This window comes from Phalacrocorax carbo, chromosome 3, assembly GCF_963921805.1.
Source record: "Phalacrocorax carbo chromosome 3, bPhaCar2.1, whole genome shotgun sequence".
Classification (NCBI taxonomy): Eukaryota; Metazoa; Chordata; class Aves; order Suliformes; family Phalacrocoracidae; genus Phalacrocorax; species Phalacrocorax carbo.
The window spans coordinates 101,277,063-101,301,644 of NC_087515.1; the positions used below are offsets into that span (position 1 = coordinate 101,277,063).

General features: G+C 37.0%; 1 protein-coding gene across 2 annotated transcripts in view; it reads right to left on the minus strand.

The window, feature by feature from the left end:
- The window catches only part of PRIM2 (DNA primase subunit 2), a 119,475-nt gene that overhangs the window by 38,626 nt on the left and 56,267 nt on the right, over positions 1-24,582 (minus strand). For both annotated transcript variants that reach the window (XM_064447856.1, XM_064447857.1), the window contains 2 exons: positions 7,643-7,710; positions 434-506 (listed from right to left, as the gene is read on the minus strand). In XM_064447856.1, the coding sequence (XP_064303926.1) occupies positions 434-506; positions 7,643-7,710 (141 nt within the window). The remainder of the gene's footprint in view (positions 1-433; positions 507-7,642; positions 7,711-24,582) is intronic.

The following is a 24,582-nucleotide window of genomic DNA, read 5'->3' on the forward strand; positions in this document are numbered from 1 at the left end:
TTACAATCCATTTTATTTACTTCCTTGTTTTGAAAAACCCTTCTTAAGTCAAAAATCCAATAAAGAGCATTGAAAAGACTAATATTGCAATGCAATAATCATAAACCAAACATCATGGATTGCAAAATTATTAAATAAGAAAATTTTGTTAAACTCTATATTTATGTTAGGTATTTGTGAAAGTACACAAGATGAAGCAACAAATTAAGCAATTCATTATAGCCCCAGTCTAAGGCCTGATTAGATGCATTTCGCATTTTCAGTTAATTCTGCTACATTTTAAACTTTATCACAATTTCATTCAAGTATTTCTCAAGAGTCACAAAGGAAATATGAATCAAAAGAGATAAAGGTTTTATATGTTGTCTGTACATAGAGTGCTTGAATTTAAAAAGTTATGTAACAATATACAATATAAACACAGAGGACTTACAGTATCGATCTGTTCTAAAGAAATTTTTCCAGTGTTCTTTTGCACACTGTAATCTGGGCCAATGTAAGAATGACTGCAAAACAAAGCAAACGGTATAGCATCATTTAAAACTGTTCAGAAAAATTTTTTTAGGTTTACAAGTTCAGAAAGAAATTATCTTACCAATTAAGTGCTGCAAATTCTTTGTGTGAGGCAAAACCAAGAAAACAGTATTTGACAGTTATGTAAGTAATTAAGATTTCTAAAACCAACATTAGAATCAACATGGTAAAGAAACCCTCCCTCCCTTTATCTGAAAAGAGTGGTGAGGGGTCATTCAGAATTCAGGTCACAGAATCACGCTAGTGTTGAGGTTGAAAGAGACCTCTGAAGACCATCTAGTCCAACCCCCTGCTCAAAGGAGAGTTAACTACAGCAGGTTGCTTATCATCTCATCAAGCTGGGTTTTGAGCATCTCCAAGGACAGGGACTCCATAAGCTTCTGAACAACCTGTTCCAGTGTTCGACCACCCTGGCAGTAAAAGAGTGTTTTCTTATGTTTAAGTGAAATTTCCTGTATATCAGTTTGTGCCCATTGCCTCCTGGCCTATCACTGGATGCCACTGAGAAGAGTCTCACCCTGTCTTCTTTACTCCCCCTTATCAGACACCTATTTATATGCACTGATAAGATTCACAGACACACCCTTCTGAAATTTATCTCCTCCAGCCTGAACAATCTCAGCTCACCTGAGACTTGCTGAGTGTGGGTTCTGTCCCATCACCTAGAACATTGAAGAAGCTAAACAATATAGGATCCAGTGTCAATCCCTGAGGTACTCCACTAGTGGCTGGCCTCCAGCTGGTCTTAATGCCTCTGATCACAAACCTTTGAACACAGCACTTCAGCCAGTTTTCAGTCCACCTCACTCTCCATTTACCTAGCCCATACTTCGTCAGTTGTCAATGAGGATGTTAAAAGAGACAGTGTCAAAAACCTTGGTAAAGTCTGTACTGACATACAAACACATTAACACCTGACAGTAGCTGCCCAGACAAAATAGCACAGGACTTTGCATGTCCTGCCTCATCTTTCATTCATACTGCAACGAAGCTACTTCTGATAGCTGAGCTAAGTTCAGGTAACCCCACACTACAGCAGAGGCAGTCACGTAGACATTGGCACCAAAGTAATTTCAAACCCAATACAAGCAACTAATGCCCAGTTTTTACTTTTATATATACAGACTTCTTGAATAAGGACGTATGCAGGGCTGCAGAATAGGCCAACAGAAATGCTCACAGTAGAACTCAACCAAACTCAAGAGCTGACTGTACAGCAGGCAATAAAGCAAGCAGCAGCTTTGGATACAGCACATTGGTCCAAATATCAAGTTGCAAAGTCTGGCTAAGAACAAATTTCTTTGTGCAAGAGGGATTTTGCAGCTAACTTACAAAGACCATTTCTTAAATCTTCTGAAGGCATATAGAGGTTAATTCCAGAATAAAAGGGATTTAGCTAAATGATGATACTTGTGCTACAGATTATTTTCACGACATTTCAATACTGTAAAGTGTGAAAAGCATATAGCTAAGAGCTGATTTTACTACTGTATAAATAGTACCTTTAATTATACATGCATTCACTCATCCTTTAGTCTTATTTCTGGCACACACTGGAGCACTAGGCAAGCTTACTGTATTTAATAGATTTTTTTATTATTATTACAAAACAATGGATAAATAATTAAAAGCATTTGAGCTGTGTATGTCTATTACTACTGACTCTACTAAATAAGTATCTAAATTTTCTTGTAGAACCAGATCTGCATCACTTTACTGAGGTAAAGTACAAACAAAACAAAAATCACAGACCCAAAAATAATACAATCAAAGCATAGAACAACCGAGAACAGCTGTTGCTTAGGCAACTTCTTTTATTTTTTTATAAAACAACCAATTAGGAAAATGACCATTTAATCAGTTATAACATCCCAGGATGAGTGCTGGCAACTTCTTAGGCTGCTCTGCCGTAATCCCTTTAGATCATCTTCTTGTATCCTATAGTACTTACTAGAATCATACCAATACTGAAAAAAATTGCTAAGCTAAAGTAAACCACTTCTTCCCAGTGCCTGTAGAAAGGACTGGCCTGGGAAGAGGTGGTCCAAAGAAAAGACACTAAAGTTTTCCTATACAGTAAGTGAACAAAATAAGACTTGGGAAGTTACTGCTATAAAAAGGACATACTTTCTGAATCTTGCTGACCATTAGTCTGGACTTGGTAGAAAACTTTACTGCAAGGACAGAAAACTCAATGCTAAGGTGCGGGGTGGAGGGAGGGCAGGGAGAAGAAGAAATTCTACTTTTCAGACTCTGAGAAGCTCAAATATTCTCAGCATGGTAAGCAAACAGGGGAAGTTTCTCATAAATGTTTCCTTATTTTAACATTAAAAAGTAACATATCACCTTTGCAAGGTCAAAGTTTCTTGATAACTGACACCACTCACTAAAAAGCTGAACCCTACAAACTGCCTTCAAAGGTGGTGCTCTGAAAGAGTATACTTTATCCATCCAGAATACGTGGTAGAATGGAGCTGGGCATAAAGAGGCCAGTACTAGTCTGTAAGGGACTAGAAACTTGTCTCAACATTGTCGCCAGAATGGCTTGACTACCAAGGCTTCACCACAACGGCAACTGAGGAAGTTCTACCCAACAGGATCTATATCTTGTTGTCTCAGAGCACATAGGCCCAGTCCTCTGCACATGCGCCTGGCCCCAGGGTCATCTTACAACATATGGGAGGGGGGCTTGGACCCCCTGGAACCCTCTGGAACCGTTGAGCACTCTCTAGCTCTCTAGTGATGATACTGCGCCTGCGCCCCACTGCCGAGCGGGAGGTGTGACTATGCAAACCAGCTCATTGACTACGCAACGGGACAATGCTATAAAAGGCGGAAGCAGCGGAGACCAGTTGGAACGTTTCCCCACCGGACTGAAGAAGATACATCGGATTGACGGGATGCCACAGATCTGTGGTGGTAGCTATTGTAACTCTCTGTCTCTCTTTTTCCTTTTTTTTTTTTGTTCTTTCTTTCCTTTTCTCTTGCATACTTGTTGGCGGCCAAATAAAGTGACTTGGCACTTGACTCCGTTTTGAGACTTAATTCTGTTCCCGAGAATACAACAAACCTGGCCACGATAGCACATCCAATTGAACATCACTCAGAAGTTTAGCCCAGCCGCCCCTAGCCACCCAGGATTATCTGAGGTTGGTTAGAAAGCAAGGGGGCTCAACTTCTGACAAATTGTGTAACCCAACAGTGGATCGTGACATAGTCATGTGGCCTTGGCAGCTAAGCTGTTGGATTTTTGACCCAAGGAGCTCAAGGGACGAGAGCTTTTGGATTTGCAGTTCTAGGTGCCAGGTCTTCTGATTTTCTACAGTAGAGATTCCCTGATTCTGTGATTTCATCAAGAAAACCACACTCCACAGATTGCCATTATTTTCTCCACATTTGTTTTTAAAAATGTCCGTAACCTTGGGGGGAAAAAAAAATACTATCCTTTGTTCTGTGAACAATGGTCCTCATTTTTTCATACCATTAAATGTTGTCAAACAGCTTCCTAATGCTGGTTTGAAAACACATCATAACACAAGCCAACTAGGCTTGTGATCACGCTTGCTTTCTCCTTTGTTTTGCTTCCAGTTTTAGCTCATATTTTGGACTCACCCTTTCTTTCATTCCACATAGCTTCTGAGGTTACTTCCTGATCAAGCTTCATACTCACCTAGAAATATCTATAGTTCTTTTCATTATTTCTTTTTGAGGTTTACTGGAATGCAAGCAGTAATATCTTTACGTTTCACTTTTAAAAGTTTTATTTCACCTCCATATATAAATTCCTGCCTCTCTCTACTCAGCCTAACTCAATCACTCAAAAGCTGTTTTTCTAAAATCCAAAATCTTGGTTAACAGAAGTTTTCTAAACATATATTGCAACTAAAGATCAATAGATACATTCACACTGCTGTTGACCAAGAAGAAAGCTCCACTATGCCAATGTTTCCAAGAATAGGATCTACATCTTTCAAATATAGAGCTGTAGGATCATGCTGATAAATACTGTATTATTCACAGATATGTTACTATATCATGAGATGTAGTGAGGACATGCAGATGTTGAGGATAGTAAATGACACCAGTCTGTTAAGGTGTGCATTCTTTACTTGCTTGTGAGATGAGCACAAGTAAGAAGGAGGGTGAGCATGGCTGCATGAGTAATGTGTTATCCATTAAAAAATCCAGTCTTGCAAAACACTTGGTTTCTGTAACAACCTTATGAACTGTCACTTGAAGACAGAATTAATAGAATCATATAAATGTTGGCTCTAAAGGATGTTAGAAGACCATTTAGTCCCACACCCTACTAAGTGGGACTACTACCAACACTGGTAAGGTGAGCCATGTTTTTTTCTGGCTGAATCCTAAAAATCTCCACGAACCAAGATTCCACATCTCGGGGCCTTCTGCTGCACTATCATTCTAGTATAGACATTCTTCCAAATGTCCGATCGAAACCTCCTAAGCTGCTATATGTGACCGCTGTCATTTGTCACATCCTCTGCCACCATCAAGAATTCCAATGCTGTGATGTTTGTCCTTCAAACAGTTGTATTTGATCATCCCTAAGCCGCCTCTTCACCAGACTAAACAAAGCCAGCTCAGCTTCTCCTTGTAATTCATGTACAGGCACAGTCCTATTGTAGTTTGATGGGATTATATGTGACAGTTTTTGTCTGTCTTTGAAATTATTCCTGCTGAAGATTTTAAACAGTAGAGTGTTACGACCCCATAATTTCATCACAAAACCCACATAAACTCCTTTGATAGCAGGAGTTGCAGAAGTGTTCTTCTCATGCATTTAGACATAAAGTTTCCATTTCTATTAAATTGCTAAAGTTTTAGCAGTTTAAAACTTGTAGCCTACTGTGAACATGTGAAATCCCTAAGCACAATCTTGCATCAAATATTTTAACATTTTCACTAAAAATGTTCTTTTTTTTTTTTTTTTTTAGTCTAGTAGAATTAATATTAGAAAGCACCTATGAAACAGAACAGGATAAAAAGTCACAGATAAAATACGTATTTAGTCCAGAGCAGTCCAATTATAAAATACATGTTATGCCCATTTAAAAAAAAGGGCATGGATTAATATATCTATGCAGACATACTCCATAGTAAAATGACCTTTTCTGAGGACTAGCTAATTTAAAAGTCACAAGCAGGTATGAATATTTGCCAAAACATGTGTGGGGCATTAACGACCAAACAATGCTCTGTAACCTTCAATTGTATGCTCTTTTCACATGTTTCTTTCTAAGCTTTTGCTCCCCTGATAAAGCTCTATTGACAAATGCCAAAAATAAAATACTGCTGTAAGAATTCACACAATGAAGGCAGAGGAAAGCCTACAACTAACTAATACTCTCCTTTCTTATGAGCAAGATGAAGCAAAAATGAATCACAGATTCACACAAATAACAGAGATGACCTATTTGGTGGTGGTTTTTTTCATTGCCAGAGCTTATTTTTCAAGTTTTAAGGTTTGAAGTTTTTTTGTCTATTTTAGAGGAACTTCCAAAAAGGCAACTTGGAAGCATTTGTGTAGTTTTTTCAATTGGTGACAAAATGTACTGGGAACAGCCCCTCCATTTTCACAAAAGCAAAATGGAAGTAACTTACCCACCATTAAACATACATACCTAAGTTAACATAAGAATGTGCAAAAAAATAGCTTTTTGCATAAATGTAAGATACAGTATCCCTGTAAAGTAGCTGCTGTTAAACTAGCTTTTTTTGCAACCTTTCCTTTTCCCATTAAAAAAAAAAGCGCAGAGATTGTGATTGCTGTGATACTGAGGGCTGTTCCGCTTACAAAGATGCATAGCATGTATCAAAAGAAATTTCAAATTTCTGAGTAATTACTCCTAGAGAGCACGATTTATAAAAAGCTAACCTAATTGCTCTTTAGCTTCAAATGGAGAAAGGCATGCCACTGAGGCATACTTTTTGAAATCCCAGTAAGATGTATGGTAATGAAAACATGGAGGGTTATTAGCATTCAGAAGTATCCCCTAACCAGGTACATAACAGTTATGCTGCAATATTTATTTCATTCACTTCTCTTGAACAAAGTTCATTCATACGTAAATAAGCAGAGATACAATGAAAGCTATTTTTCTATTCCCATTTCCACTAAAAGTAATAAAAAACTAAACTGGTCCTATGTAATAGAAATAACGAATTTTTTTTAAATCAAAATAAAATGTCAGATTTCGGGTACAGATACCTCATGCCATAGAGCACCGTATGAAATAAAGAGCATGCTAACTAGATCTGCAGCCTAATTCTGGTGCAGTGCTATCACGATGGAGCCTCACCTCTTCCATTTCTAATTCATCCAACATCATTTCAGTGATCTTAATGCAAAGCTGTCTGTGTTCAAAAACAGAGCTTTCATTACTGACATTCAATATTTAAGTAAGTTTCTACCCTTAGAGATATTAAAAATTCAACTGAATAAATACCTGAGCAACCCAGTCTAACCAGATCCACATTGAGCAGGGGCTAGATTAAATGATCTCCAGAGGTTCATCCAAGCTAAATTATTCATTGATTCTAAGCCAATGCCTCTCCCTCTAATTGTATGGTCTTCGTCCTCTGCATACTACCATAGAAAACTCTCCTGAACAATATAAAGTGGTAAAAAGCAATCATGTATATAAGAGAGACCAGATCTATGCTTAACCTGGAGAACATAAGAAAAGTATTTTTTCTTACTCTTCATCCCCAAGCACATTCAAAGACAGTAGAGAGCTTCTATATGCTGTATACTACTAAGAGAGAGGCAGATTATCTTAATGGTTCACATTTTCAGCTCCTTAGGTCCATCAAAAGAAGAAAATAGGACTCCATTCATCAATGACAGGGAAGAAGAAATCTTCCAAAAAGACCATAGAGTATACGATATTTGCAAAAAATACAGCCCATGCTCCAAGCAGTGTTATCTGGAATCCGTTTTCATAGAATCATTAAGGTTGGAAAAGACCTCTAAGATCATCAAGTCCAACCGTAAAACCATTTTTTGTCCATAAAGAAGCTTAAATACTTTGCATTTACTATAAAAAAATAGTTTTTATAAAAGCTACAAGTATTTCCTTGTTACCTGAGATGATTAAGCAGAGGTTGTAGTCTCTCATCAGACTGTATGGAAGGCAGTGATCGTGCTGTCAGCTAGAAGAAAACAGAAGTACAGTTAATGAAATATCAATAGCACAAAGCAGGAGTGATGTAACAAATCACCCTGCATTGCTACAACTTTACAAAACATTTGATAAGACATTGTTTCTCCTGTTAAAAAAAGCAAAACTGAACACAACCTTCCAAAATATGAAGTTAGCAGTAATATTTACAAGTTGACAAAGTCCAACAGTCAAAAGTAATTTTTCTAAAATTACAGTGCTATTTGAATAAAATAGTGTTGTAAGTGGTGTACTTTTTTCCAAACATATTTGAGCTAGAAGTCATACTCTAGACAGTCTCCTAGCAGCCACATAATGTAAATATAATCCATTAAGCCACATTATATACCATTCACATTTGTATAGAAAAATTTAAATATTTAGCACTATAGGATTTTCATATAAACATGCCTCTGTGTACACTGTTTTTTTCTTTAAATGGGCATAACCTGTATTTTGTAATTTGACTCTTCTAAACTAAATACATACTTTTTTCTTGTAACTGTATCATATGACTATTTAAAACATTGAACTTTTTCTGAAAAAAATAAACCTAGTAGTCTATGAATTGACAATTACATGTCACGCTATTGCAGAATGCTAGTTAATTGGTGTAGTAACTAAAATAATTGGAAAAATATATGTATTAAATTTGCTTAATATCAGTATATAGGTGTCTACCTTCACCTATAAAAGTTAGAAGCCTAGCAGTACTGCTGACATACATCTAATATAAAACATTTAATATAACATGAATTTCATTATTCTGTTGCTGCCAAGTTAGGCTGTATTTTGAAAACTACCTTAGTACATACTTAAAATGTCAACATATTTCACATTGTATATATCACTATCAAGTTCTTAAGTATTTCACAGATAACTTAAAATAGCATGCTTATAGTTATGCACTCTTTAAAAATCTTATTAAAAACAAACAAACAAACAAAACCCCAAATAAAAAAACCTTTCAGCACCAACAGCATAGCTTCATCTTGCTGGCTCCAACACACAAGTAAAGGCGAGTGCTGCGGTAGGTCTCACAAGCAGGCTGCAACCGCTGCTTATAACCCACAAATAAATATAGCCCGGAAAAAGCTGTGCTTAGTGTTTGGGTACAGGGGGTTCTTTATAACTGTGAGAAATTCCATGCCAAACTCCATTGGCTGATTGGTAGACCGTGTGAATATGAAGGAGTTTAATATTGTCTTCAAAGATTACCCTTTCATCACATCCCTTTCATAACCTTTGCTGCTAAGCAGAAGTCAGACTGGGGCCAAATTTTAAAGTTGTGCCTCAAGGCAGCAGTACCAACCACCTGCTAAATGAGAGGAGGTTCAAAACAGCTAGTCTGTCGAGTGAAAGTTGAAGCTACCAAACGCAAGGAGAGCGGGGAAGGAGGAATGGGCAACTTCAACTGTTAAAGCAGTCCTGGCTTGCAGCAATCACCACTTCTAAAGGCAGCTCTTCTCAGTCCTGGGTAACCCAAGGTACTCACCTGAGTAAAGGTAACTCAGGCAGCTCAGAAATCCATTCATCTTTCTTTAAAAAAATGCTGGTATCTTGACAATTAAAGCATTATCCACATTCCCTTATTTTATGGTGCTAGACTGAGATGCATACAGTGTACTAAAAATTCATTAAGCTCCATATTTATTCAGAAGTTTCTTTTGATAAAAAACTCATTTTCTTACCACTGATTATTAAAGGCCAATAAACATATTGTTCTATATTCATGTCCTCTATAAAGTGACCTTCGAATTTTGTTTTAAACACAATCAGAATACCAGAAATTATTTCTGAAGAAAACTTGGAAGCCCTCTAAATACCAGCCAAGTTATTCCACTTGGCTAAAATCAGAACACAGAATAAATTACCTGAAATACCATCTGCTTCCCTTTCTATTAATAATTTAACTGGTACAGAAAACAGTATTTGTGTGCACACTCACATACATATGTATATTTTCACCTGAGACTAGCATACAGTATTTTTCTCTATACGGCACTTCAAATATTACACTTAACCATTAAAAAAACCCAATTTCTTCCTCATTATAAAAAAAAGTATTTACAACAAGATTGTTTATGAAAGTCAAACTGGGCAGCGGCATGGCAAGCAAAAAAACAGTAAAATTCAAAACCTGCAAAAGTATTGACATTATTGTCAAAGTTATATATACAATAAACTATGTTGTTATGTAAACATTATCAACCAACAGAAATACTCTTTTAAAAACTAATTTAGGAGACATGTAGGAATTGAGGTAGAACCAAGAACCAGTGTTCTTTATATTTAACCAAGTTTTTTCTTGATGTTGCAATGAAAGAATATGGAAGAAGTGGCTCATGCTGGCATGCTGGCTGTTTTGGGAACTACCATTAAGGGGAAAAAACATAATCCCTTGAAGGCACGGGAGAATCCACGTGGCCATTGTTCTTAATGTTTTTTTTCTTACTGTCTTGTGTTTCACCAACAACTATTGAATCTGCAAATTTTAGGAGCAAATGAATCCCCATTTTCTTCCATTATGTTGCCTGGAAGGACAAGATAAAGTTCCCTACAGAATATCTGCTCTTGTGAAAATAAGATCATACACCTTTCAACTCTTACAAGAAACACTTTGTTAGGTTAACTCAAATGTTTATTTTTAGGAAGATGTGGGGTCTCATGACACTATTCTTTTCTATCTAAAACTAAGGATAGTTTTCCTTAAACACAGTTGAAGAAAGCCCATCAAAATATTTGAACCATTTTAATTGAAAGAACAAATTGCCCTTTAACTTACCTGGATTATAAAAATGAAACATAAAATTTTAATGTATAAAGTCTTTCTTCACAACTGTATTTTTTCTAACTGAGCCATGCTGTAAATAAAATTAGCTTTTACAAAGGTGGTGGTAAATTAATGCTAGTGTTTCAGAAAGCTAAGAATTTCATGTTCTTTTTCAACAGTATTTTTTGTTTTTAAAGGAAAAGATAATCCCTATTACAGAATCCAAACTGAAATTCTGCAGGCTTTTTCCAATTACTCTGAAAGGAAATTTAGACAAATTCCTGCAAGCACAGCCTTACCACCTTCTCTATACGGTACTCAACACAAAGATCGTCTTACCGGGGAAAAAAAAAGCAAAACCATGCTATTTAACACTTTAGATACATGAAAGACACCAAAATGTTGTCAAGTAAGGAGCATAGCTCCAAACTCTAATTATGCTGAAGCAAATTAATTTACAGAGAACATAAAACACTGCGGAGTCAAGATATTTCCAGTCCCAAGGCCCAGATGACAAGAGGAGCAGGCAGAGTGAGCCGCAGACAGAACATGCGGACACCTCAGAGTTGAGCTGAGACGGTGAAAGCTGGGGTGAGTGATGTAGATAATTACGGCAATCTAAGCACCATGTTATCAAAATCACACAACATATAAAATTGAGAAAGGAGGAAGAATACCTAACAATATGAGGAAAAGGAATGAATAAACTGAAAGCTGAGATGACAACTTCAGCCCAGCTTCATACTAGCTTTAGTACCAGAGCCACCAGCTGTCTTTACTGCAATTCAGATTAGCAAGCTTTCTAAAGTTTTGCAAAATTCAGTAATATTTTTATGCAATCTTGTAGAAGAGCAAGAAACTGAGTTCTTTTCTGTTGAGCTCTACGCAACAATCACATCTCTAGTCTTCACTACACTGCATTTATGGCAAATAAACGGGACATTTTCATATGGCATGAAGAAGGTAACAATTTGAGAACGTAGAAAGCATGCGATGATTGGAAAACTACATGAACATTAGAATTATTTAAGATTTGGCAGTGGTACTTCAAGTAATAATGAATGTAAAGGACAATGTCTAAGGACTGGTCTGGTTTTCTTACCCCGTCCAAACATGAGACCAGCACACAAAATTGCAAGTACTTTTAAAGGTGAGCCCATGGTTCCCAGCAGGCACCCTCCAGTTCTTGGAAATACAGACTCTTCCCTAGAGGGGCTACCTAAATTATTTAACCTGTATGTCCACTGGCAGTTCCAGAACAATCATCACCTCCATACATGCTCCACTACTCAGTGTAACAAGGTCTGGATTAAGACCAGGTTTAGGTTTGAGAGCCTCCTGTGGCATAGATGAAAAGGTTTTCCTAGAATGTTTTCCTCTGTTTATTTCTGCTACGATAGCTACACCACTAACAAAGGGTGTGAAGGAATAGCTCTAATCCAAATGCAAAGATGAAAAGTAGGGATTGAACAAGGCAGCCATAAAACTACAAGAAAAGGCCTTTACTAAAACACCCAAAACTGACAAACAGAAAAAAGTCAGTTACCTTTGCCATCTGCTAAAGTCTACCATCACCTGTGACCATATGACATCACGCTCAGCAATAAAACTGAGGGGCAGTTTTTCCAAAGTAGCCGTTGCTTGGGGCCTGGCAGGGCATTGGTCTGCTGGTGGCGAGCATCACTTGCATGCTTTTCCTTTTTCCCCACTGTTCTCTGAATAAACTGTCTTTACCTCAGTCCATGAGTTTTCTTATTTTTGCCCATCCTGAATCTCTCCCCCATCGCTCAGGGAAGAATGGGGAGGGTGGCTTTTCTGCCAGCCAGGATCAATCCACCACATATATATATAACCCATTTCACACCAATAAGAAGCTGATGAATTTGAGCTTCAGCATAGATTTAACAGTATTTTGAAAGCTTAGTGGTCTATCTTACAGGAATCAAAAAAAAGAACTGCTATTGGTTTGTATAAAATCTACTGAAGGTGTTTCTATACCACCTCCTTTTACCACTCCACAGCAAGACTTCCCTATTAAGAGAGGCAAATTTCAAGACATAAAAAAAAAAAAAAAAGAAAAAGGAAAAATATTTCAAACTTGGGAAAACAAGCAAACAAAAGAACCCCACCCCCCAAAAAAAAAGACTGGAGGTGTTTAACTAGAAGCTAAGACACAAAGGGTCAAAATCTGCTACTAATGAAGTCTTTTATATCCCTTTAAAAAGCAGAAAGTTGATCCCATCCCTCCCACAGAAAAAAAACCACTGAACTTCAATGCCCACTCCTAACTGCTTCCCCAGTGATCTAGAGACCTGACCTGAAGAAGCCACCTCCAAAAGGAACAAGTATAGTCACCATATCCATTTGAAACAGTACTAACAAATTACACTATTTTCAATTATCAAATTTAATACACAAATTTAGACCACATTTTTATTGCTCTCCCAAAAAGGTCAAAGAAAAATGGAGGAAAACATTGTGCTTACAATATGTAGTATTACACAGTAGCTAATTTTTCCCTACAGTTGCACATCTCCCTACAGTCTTCCTTTACAACCATTTTAACACTTCACTATTCCATTACTGGGCTTCAACTATTAAGTTGAAGTGATCGCATCCAGGTTAGTTGCTTTTCCATTTCATTTTTAATTGCTATAATTAAACGAATTGGTACCAAATTTAGTTTTAAATGCTACTAGGGACAACATTGACAAGATAATTGTATGGTCTTTAATACTACCCACAAATGTTTTATATGATTAGAATAACAGTTTCTAAGCCTTGGTGAAACCAGTCAAAGGTTCATAAGACTCATTCTCCACCCACAGAAATTTAAAAAAAAAAAACCAAACCTGAAGTAGAATTGAAGCAGTTATACTATTAACAGTAGCAAGAAATAATAGGACACTGTGACAACAAAGAAAAAAGAAAAGCAGAAGAGTATGGAAAGTGTTTACCTTATAGAATGTCATTGCTCAATTCCAAATCTTTCCATCTTTGTAGCAGCAGTAACAAAGCCAGTGGATTAAGTAAAGTAAAAACCTCTATAAGTGTATTGTATCATGATTTTAAGAATTTAGAAACAACACCCCTATATTTCATGCTCTCTAACTAAATATCGTTCATGCACTAGTGAAAAACATCTTTAATGGTGATTTTGATGCAGCATAGAATAACTGCAGTTGTTAGGCTTTTGTTAGATTTCAGTTAGATAACTGGCAAGAAAATTTTAGAAAGTAGTAAGAACACAGAAATGGGAAGTAAGAGTATTAGAAGGGAAACAAAACCCTACATGTTTTGAATCTTAGACCACAGGCTACAGACAACATTTTTAGGAGGATTAAATTTACACTGTGAAGGCTCTTGCATCTTCCCATTATATGTATTGATGAACAGAAAAAAGGATTAGGTGGCTGAAAGGTTAAGTATAGAGAGGAGATTTCTATTTAGAAAGGAAAGAAACAACCCATGGATTAGTGTATTATTTTACTGTATCCTGTATGCTTTAGTCCATTCTCCCAACAACAACTATTTGTTCCTATGGTGTACTTAGCGCTAAAGACAGCCCTTCCCTTCATTTCTGTTTCCCAGTTGTTACAATAAGAAAGGAGAGAGCATGAAGAAAACCAAATGGCTTTGGACATCAGAACTTCAATTTCAGCCTTTCAGCTGAAAACTTTAGATTGTTCGTTATTGTTTTAATGCAATTTTCCAACTATTTTTATGAAGGAAAGAAACATTGGCTGTGTAACATGAACAGTTTGTCATATTCAGAGTGAATACATCACTAAAATGCTTCCTTAACAATGCTGCATGGATTGGGGGGGAGAGGGGGGGGAAACGTACCACACACCAAACAGCTTAGTTCAGACATTAAATTATTATGGTTAGGACTTTAAAAGCTTAAAGAGAGAATCTATTTCAGTGTCTTATTGTTGCCTAAGGAATAAGCTGTAACTTATGTTTTCTATGTATTCTAATATGCCACTTCACAGAACGTGCCCTGCTTGTTAAAGTGTCTTAATTGTGACCTTTGCTTTTTGTTAGCTCATCTTAAAAACCTTAAAAAAAGTTTCCTATTCACTGTTGCCCTGAAACAGTTAGATAATTCTTTCCTGTCTGCTCTGAAAAGGACGCAATACATACACGATGGTTCAGAAAAGCATTAGTTATTAGCCCAAAGGGTTACAGTGGCCTGCTCTGTGGTCTAAAAGGAAAACAAAGGCATAAACATTTAAATTGTTTGCTAGAACTGGTTTTGAACTACAGTATTACAAACCGATTGCCAAACTTATACAAGAGAGATTTTTCCACTGAGGTTTGAGCAGACAGGGAGAAAGATATTAAACTTGTGGGCTATTTCTAAATGGCCCGTAAAGGACATTTAAAAAAACAAACAAACAAACGAACCAACCACCATACAACACAACACACCACTCTTATCCAGAAGCCTAAACACACCAGTAACTTACAGCTCTACTGGACTTTTCCTGAGAGATCTGTGAAACAAAATAAATAAAGTAGAAACCTTGATGCTAACATAAACCTGACAGCTTTGTTTGTGTAGGCAATAGAAATTACACCACAGCTTAATCAGTGTTAACAAGTGGGTAAAAAATTAATACATGAACTAGGCAAAAATGCAAGACATGGTTCTTTGGATGTAGACTTCACAGAAGCCTTCTCAAGGTGACATTAGGCCACCATGTTTCTGTAAGGTCACATTAAGATTATCCTAATTTTAACCGTGAGAGGTGCTAACACTGCATCCTGCTGGAAGTTTTAATAAAACAGTGACTTTCTGCAGGAATGTTTCTGTGATCAGTCAGAAACAAACTTAGCTTAGATTTGAGCTAAAGCGGGATCTGACCTGGTGACCTGTGTAACAGGAAGGGGAAAGCTTCTTCACTTGTGGTATATACACAAACCACAGCTTTTCCTGAAATTCTTCAAACCTGCTGTTAAAGGTCCTAATATGAACAATTCATCTTCATCAAAGACTAAATAACAAGCCTGTTTCAGGAATGTAAAATCTTTTTATCTAACAAACAAACTTTGGCAGAAAACAGAGGTGATATTAACTACATTGGTCCTAAAACTATTCAATTCTTAGATAATGATTAAAAATCATTATGTTGTACATCTGGAAACACAAAGTACTCCTTCTTACACCTCTAACGATGGTCTATTTGTTCCCATTAAGTGCATCATCCAGCTGAGTACAAGCCTGCACAGTAGTGAAGTGCAAGGGGGAGATAAGGTAAAAGATCAATGGAAACAAAGATATGAGTAAAATATACCATTGCAGTAGTACCTGCAGCACTAACACATCCACAGGAACTGATGCACTTAGAAATTATCTTTTGTGGAATGAAGCAAAATTATGTTTTAGTCTGGTAATCCAACACTACCTATTCACATCTTTTGCTTCAATTTTTGAAAGAGAGACTACGTTTAGAGATACCTATTTAACATTACTAGGCACTACATTTGTTCCAACTAACTCCTTCAAGAAGTGTTTGGCCAGCAATGTTTTAAGTTGTTTTCCAGATTTACAGAGTATCAGCTTTTATGTAACCAAAACCAGACATACATATTTTTTTATTGACAGCACAGTAGCCATGACATATCTGAGAGTTAGAAACACAGATCCCGGCTTTCCTTGCTCACTGGGGATATCTGAAAAATGAGAGAGGATAGCAAAATATTTTCTGTGAAAGTTTTTTACCTTAATTCAGGGTTTTTTTCCCTATCCCTAGTCTATCCAGATTAGCTATCCTTCTGGAGTTTCTGTAGTGTATAGATACACTACACACATGAAAGTACTTTTTACATATGTGTAGTATTTAGGATCAACATGAACCATGCAAATACCCAGCATGATTACGGTAAATAACAGGCCTTTAAGTCTCAGCTCCCCTTATATTGAGTCCAACTACAAGTGTTTCTCGATGCATATAACAAAGCCCATGCTTTTATTTCAAAAGGGAGACTCTATATACTGACATCTTATTTGAGACATAAACCGCTCAGGTAGAATCTTTTTCCCAGTGTTATCTGATTGTCTTCAGAGATGAACATGAGTTTCAATGTACCTTTTATTCCAGAATACAGCCTGAATGGGGGAAGCAATAGTCACGAAAAGCTTCTTAATACACTTCTCTCTGATTAGAAACACTGTTGATGAAAAGGAATTCTAAACATTAAAACAACTTCATTTTCAACCAAACCTGAACTTTAGCTAGTAATTCCCTAAAAAGGAGTATTAAAGGATATGAACTCTCCAGTTAGGCAGCCTATTTTTCTGCCTTGTGTTTTAACAAACTAGGCACAGAAATAATTGCCTTAAAATAAGTTTAAAGTATAATATCTAGAAAAGATTTGTACTGAGAAAGTCTTCATTTTGCTTTCTTTTGCCTTTAAGATATTTCAGAATGATAACCTTATGTGGTCTTCAAAACTGTACAGGTTTGCAGTCACCACTCAGAAGTCATGAGATACAGATATTGCCAGAGCCCAAGAATTCAATTTAATTACATTTCAGAGAAAGGCCTTCAACATCCAACTAAGTTGCCGGCTGCCTCATACCAACAAAAACTGATTGATTTTGAAACATCAGCTATCTTACTAATGTTGTAACAAAATGTCACAATGCAAATGCTATGCAGCTGGGGAACGTGAAATAAGAGAACAGTGTTTGTTTGCCAGTATGCTGCTGTACCTAGACAGTTGACATTTCAGTGCTGATCAATTTTCTTTTGAAAAAAAGTTGGGTTTTAACCTTTCATGGCATGTTACAAATCTCAAGTGTTGTACAAAATTAATAAGTCGTTTTTGCCAATGCTTTTTCAGCATTTAAAAGTTATTTCAGCAGCACTCACACTGAAATAAGCTTGATAAAAACAAACAATTAATAGTACTTTTCTTCCATGTTAAGTGTTCACACACTATATGAAGAGAGAGAACATTTTTCAAAACTAACAAAACTATTTGAGAGAAAATGTTCGACATTACCAAATGTTTTTTGCATTGGGCCAATACAACTTACTACATACAGCATTTAGATTATTTTCATACAGCACCACCAAATGTATGGAAGAAAGGAAATAAGTAATACAGATTGGCATTACTGGGTTCTTAGTACAAATGTAACAACTCAGTGACATTTTCAGAGGGCAGGAAAAAGTTTCCCTCATGAATCTCTAGTGGTTGATGTGTCAATACAAGGCTGAAGTTGGTTGGGGGGGGTGGGTTGTTTTGGTTTGTTTTTCTAATTGAATAAAACTGCCCACTGCTTGCTCTCTCTCTCACACACAACCCTTCACAATAAACCAAATCAGCCCAAAGAAAATCACAGAGAATGCAAAGTGACCTTTTATGTCTTAAGGAAAGCAAATCAAAGGCAACAGCTAACTCGTGACTTATTTAAACAAAGAAATTCAAGTTATAGTCTTAGCCCTGTAATTTTCTTTTTTTAGACACTAAAAGGGAGAGCACAACAGTCATCATCAATGTTGCTTAAATGCTGTATCTAACAATTTAAAAGCTATATATAAATATTATTGTATTATAAAATGTCTATTATAAATTATATATATTATATACATAAAAATAATGTATATTTAGTCAGTTAAGTCAAGCTGTCAAAGGCCAAATCTTCCATGGCAGAAGAAGCAAATTAACAGTTGTGAAGAACTTCCTTGCAAGTATGTTCTAGATATTTACCTAACACTTTAAGAACTTTGAAGAAACTCAACTCCACTAATTTCTGCTCAGCATTTGTCAAATGCATTCAGAATAATAATTAATGTTTTCCTGAGGCATTTGCTTCTGAAAGCAATTGATTTCTTTTTTCCATTTGGAAATGTCTAGCTTCCATATTCACACTGAGGTATAAATAACATCTGGGTTGAAGATTAATACTCAGTCTTTAAAGCAAAATTGTGCAATAATTAAACCTTGTTTAATTGGTGAGTGAACTGTTGCTGGTCTTTGCATCATTATTACTTGTGCATATACTCATTTCACTTGCATGTTAGGGTGAAAGTATGTAAATGAACTAATCTCTTGTACTTTTTGCATTCTAACATAAAGCTAAAGTTGACAGTTACCAAGATGCTCATTAGATATTTTCCCCCCAAAACCAGATTATTAATTCCATCTTTCTCACCACAGTGTATAGATAGTGTCTTTCAGGGTTTAATTATATGTAGATTGAAGTAGCCACTTAGCTACATTGTCTGCAAGACCCAAACCTTCTGTTAAATAATACTGCATCCCATAATTGTGAAGGTTCTTCAGTGATTTTGTCAACTGCTTCACCGCTGACTTGCCCTTTACCGATAGCTCTCTCAACTTCTAATTTAGTCCTCAGTCTTTTTTTGCATCAAGTTCCAGATACCTAGAAATTTTAAACTAAGTACATAGCACACTGGAACACTTGTCTTCACAGCAAGGCTGGAAAATGAAATAATTCACTTTCTTGCACTACTAACTTCTGATACATGCAAATATCTCTTCATCTCTTCAATACTGCTTACTGTTCGTTAGCTGCATGCAGATCTTTTTTTTTTTCTTTCTCTGGCATTATTTATGAACAGAAGCTTCTCAGTTTTGCTGTCTTTCTCCCAGGGTCACAGACTAAATATTGATTCCAGTACTCCAAGGTAACCTGAAATCTGTTCTTCGGTTCAACTATACGTTGCTGCTTTAATTAACTTGCGTCAATGGAGCGTTATTGGAGGGGGAGAAGGTCACTCAGACAGCAGTGATTTCCCCAAGGTTTTAATGTTATGATTTTGAAGTTTCCCCACCACTTCCCTTCATTCTTGAGAAGGAAATTAAGAAAACCAACATCTCTGCATAATTTGGTGGAAGTTACTAGCCAATATCACACAAGAAGCAATTAGCTAGAAAGCATGAAAGATTCATTATTGCTTCATTAAGCACCCTCAAAGTCACTGTCAGAAACCATGGTAGGTTTTTCCCATCACAAACTTCATCAGTCTAGCACTAATTCTATGTTCCAAAACTGCTTTAAGAACAACCATAACCATGCTAGCAAAATTTCTCCAATGTTGAAGACAATATGCAGTCAAAAAGAGAATAAACAAGCATCTATATACGCATCCAATCCACTATACTGAAATCTCATTTTCCATAGTCGTCACTACTACTATGGGGCTTCATCTACTGTTCTACAATGTAGACCATCATAAAAATCTTGAGTTAAAGAGCTGTTACGCAGTTATTAATCTTGACAAACCTTATTACTAAAGCCCTATGTGATTCAGAAGGCACTACAGAAAATAAATACATCTTCCACTGTATAAAAATCAGTTCTTATAGATCAGTTTTATTATAGTACTTCAGAGAAGATATTTAATTTTCTTAACAGGATTTTACTACTAGGAATCAATTGCTCAGTCCAGTTCTGGGCTCCCCACTACAAGAGAGAGATGGACGTACTGGAAAGACACCAGCATATGGCCAGAATGATTAAGGGACTGGAGCATCTCTCACATGAGGAAAGGCTGAAGCAGCTGGGACTGTTCAGTGTGGAGAAGGGAAGCCTCACGCAGGATCTTACCTACCAATTCATATGAATCCCTGAAGGGAGGGTGCAAAGAGGACAGAGCTGGGATCTTTTCAGTGGTGCCCAGTGGCCAGATCAGAGGCAGTGGGCACAAACTGAAACACAGGACGTTCCGTCTGAACATCGGGAAACACATTTTTGCTGTGAGGGTAACTGAGCACTGGCACAGGTTGCCCAGAGAGGTTGTGGAGTCTCCATCCTTGGAGATATTCAAAACCTGCCTGGACAGTCCTGTGCAACCAGCTCTGGATGACCCTGCTTGGGCAGAGGGGTTGGACCAGATGATCTCCAGAGGTCCCTTCCAACCTCAGCCACTCTATGATTCTGTAAAAAAACACAGATCAGAGAAGTTTTGCCAACCTTCTAATCTCAACTGCCCAGCTATCAAAGATGGCCAAAAAGAATCAAGGTTGTTTAAAACATAATACACAATACCTAATACAGACCTCCAGTACCAAATATTTCTGAACAACTACTAGAATTCCTATTTTCCATACAAGAACTTCCATTCTCTGAGCATCCTCAAAAGTCCACATTTTTATCTGCAATGTAGTTAAATTTTCAATATTACTAGTGGTTTGCAATTAGACACAAATTCTAACAAGATTGTTACATTCTTTTTCAGGAGTTCTACAGACAAAATGAAATTATTTTTTTTGGAGACAAGTTCATTTTACTCTTAGATTGCTTTCAGAGAAAAATAACTAACAGAAGTCTTGAAAACACTTGTTATATATAACAACAGATATATATACTTTATAATGACATAAGTTGTTATATAGTTTTATAACAACTTCAAATAAATTGAAGTAATCCTTAAGAATCCCATACTTGATCTTTAGTAACAAACATAGAAAAGATTTTATTACAACAGTCTGTGTGATGCCAACCTCTTACTTTCAAACCTCAAACAAAGGCATTTCAATTTCAGTGGCTTATTCTCTCAGCATGTGGTACTACTTGGAAATAATTCTTTTGCTGCTAAGACTTAGAATATATTAATCTTCTAAAAGTAAAAAGGTATATGGAATACTTTTGCTCAGTTATGCATATTTTACACTAGTGATTTTTTTTAAGCAAAATCACATCTTGCCAACCTTTGAAAGAGTTTTAAGCCCTAGTTTCCCATATGCTCAAGTACCAGTGATGACATTCTTATCTGTAGTGAATAGAGCTATAAACATGACAGGCACTCACATTTCATCCTGCTAAAAACCAGCATTAATCTGAGCCTACTTATCATCATTTTCAAATATTTTACTTAATCTCAACTCTCAATTGCCAGCAACAGCAATGACATTTCCCAAATATGAGTAAGAGTTAATGTTTAAATATTTTCTTTCCACAACAGAAAAGGACATTCACATTAAGGGAAGCCACCAGCAACTCCAACAACATGCAATTCTTTTATTTCCTTTTTTTTAAATGTTGGTTATTTAAGTTTGGAATTATTACACTTGTTTTGCTTCTGAATATAATACACACTGTGACATAAGAACACTTCCCCAGGACTCAAGTTCATGAAGCAGAAAACCAAGCCTTCAAAAAAACTACTTAATTATAAAGCATAACATTGTTGCATTAGAACTTAACTATGGCAGCGGGACTTCCATTTGACCTCCTTTTAAGGCCTGTGGTTTGGTGCTTTTAAGTAAAAGCAGACATGCACACAGCAAGCTGCTACAGTTAAGCCGAAGCTGGTGGGCTTCAAGCCCAGACCTATGGGCTCTGGCTCTCAGACCTCTGAAGTCACCCACCAAGTACTCTGGATTGAAGTTCACTAGCACCACACACACAGAGAACAGAGAGAACCCTCAACCAGGAGAATAATTATGAATAGTGTTTAATAAGATAGACTTTCTTATTAAGTTATCACTGCAGTGATAAGGCATTGGGCACAAGCGTAATGATCAGCAGGTTTCTTACACTCCCTTTTCCTGCCTTTGGCTCTTCCCTTAGACGATCCATAACAACTTACACAATCCCACAAGCCCCCTCAAATATCTCAGAATAAGTTTGCTCTTTTCGATGAGACACATGATAATCTTCTTTCCCCCAAGGCTTTGAGCTGCTCCTTCAATGGCCCATCAACCAATAGCCTGATAGTTTTGGTCTTTGGTATCTTCTTCATTATCTCCTATTCTTCCGAGTTTGTGTATCTGGGTGTTTAATTTATTACTTGCCCTGTCTTTTGACCTAGTTTTTCATGCTGAATAGACAATTAACCAGATATGCACGCGTAAAGATATTTGCAATGTAAGACTACTTTCTATGCTCAACAGATGTTTTACCCCTTGATGTTTACCAATAACAATGGCAATAGCACTATTTTTTACAAAACCAGTAAGAAAGATGATCACTTATGGATGAAGTAGAGGAGAGAGCATAGTGGAAAGAAACCACAGCCCAGCTCAGTCCAGATTGATACAAAACCTCAATTATAGCTCTTGAAGCACTGGGACACAAACTCAGACTGCTTCACCACACAGTTTGGCAAGATCTTGGATCTTAAAGCACGTATATAGTAAGACATGAACATTGGAAAAGCACAAGTTGTGGACAATAACTTCTCCTGGCTTGTTTAAATCAGTCCTGCATGCAATGGTATTGTAACAAAATGTAGAACATGGAGCACACTCATGAAAAAAATGGCTATCCCACCAAGCTGTCTCTCCTGAATACATCTGATATGGAAGAGAGATCTTGTACAGAAACAAGGATGCTGGAAAGTGGCAAAAATTGTACTCCATACACACCTGCTAAGGGCTGCCTGAATCACCAGAGCCATCACAGAGAAGATGAGAAAGCAAAAAAATCACCCATTAAGGTATGAGCTATAATAGTAATGGCAGATTTATTCCCTCAGCCAAATAGGGTGGCTCTGCCACCTCCTCCTACTACTTTTCTAACAGATCAGAATCACAGAACTGTCAAGGTTGGAAGGGACATCTCCAGAGGTAATGGGAGGGACCTCCTCCAGAGCTCACCTAGTCCGATCTCCACGCTCAAGCAGGGCCACCTACAGCCAGCTGCCTAGGACCATGTCCAGGTGGCTTTTGAATATCTCCAAGGTAGGAGACTCCACAAGCCCTCTGGGCAACCTGTGACAGTGCTCAGTCACCCTCAGGTATTTATATACATTGATAAGAATCCTCTGAGTCATGCCTTTCCCAGGCCGAAGAATCCCAGCTCGCTCAGCCTTTCCTCACAGGAGTTATACTCCAGTCCCTTCATCATTTTAGTGGCCTTTTGCTGGACTCTCTCCAGTACGTCCATATCTCTCTTGCACTGGGGAGCCCAGAACTGGACTTGGTACTCCAAGGTATGACCTCACCAGTGCTAAGCAGAGGGGAAGGATCACCTCCCTTGACATGCCAACAACACTCCTCCCAATGTAGTCCCATTAGAACTCTTTGCCACAAGGGCACATTGCTAATGCTCAATTTTGTCTAGATATTGCTTTAGTAAAGGACAAAGATGAACATCAACTACTTTAGTTCTCCAACATGATACCCTCATGCTACACATACTCTTCTCAGTAAGCCTCCCACTAGACTCAAATATATATATGTATTTAACAGAACACACCCTGGACCTGAAATCCAATGACACTTCAAGAAAAAGGGCAATTGAGCAGAGAAGTATACCAAATGACCTCCCTTAACAGAACCTTGTATACAGGCTAGCAAATCCATTCCTAACTAGTGTATAAAGGCAATTCGACCCTTCCCTAAAGATTAATACTATGAAAAGCATTACATTTAATATCATCAAGACCCTGTATCTTTCAGTCTCCACCTCCCCTCTTGACAACAACTAATACAGCTTCACTGACAAAGACAAAACTCATTTTCAAACAACATAGGTCTAGAAAATCAAAAGGTACGTAAATACCATGACAACTATTTTGCACATTTTTCCCAGAGAAAATGAGGCTAACGCGATCCTACTATTTACACTCATCTTTAAGTGTTAGAATTAATGCCTTTTGCCCATCTTAGCCTATCTGACCACATTTGATAGAGAAAAGAATTGGAAGACACTAAGTCCTAATGAGTTATTAGGTGAGGGACACTATTATCTCTCAGAAAGCCGTGCACTACAAGAAAGAGACCAGAAACTGTACAGAACAGCAAAGACTCTACAGGAAAATGTGTTATTTGTCAATTACAAGAGAATTTTCAGAGTTTTCAGTCTGTTAAACTCTAAAGCATCAAAACAACAAAATAATCATAGGAAACTAGCCCCCTGCTCAGACAGCAATGTAATTGAAAAGAATAGCAAACAAATATAGAACAATTAACTAGCAACTGAGGTGTGTCTACTTTTCAAGGACAGATTTCAAGAACAGAACACTAGCAAAATATCAGAGGGCACTATTAGGACCATATCTCTCAGCAATTTTTTTCTGAATACTGGTCATCTAGAAGAAAGTCTAAATTTGACTTACTGTGAGAAGACTAATGAAGTAATTAGACACTGAACAAATAAATGCA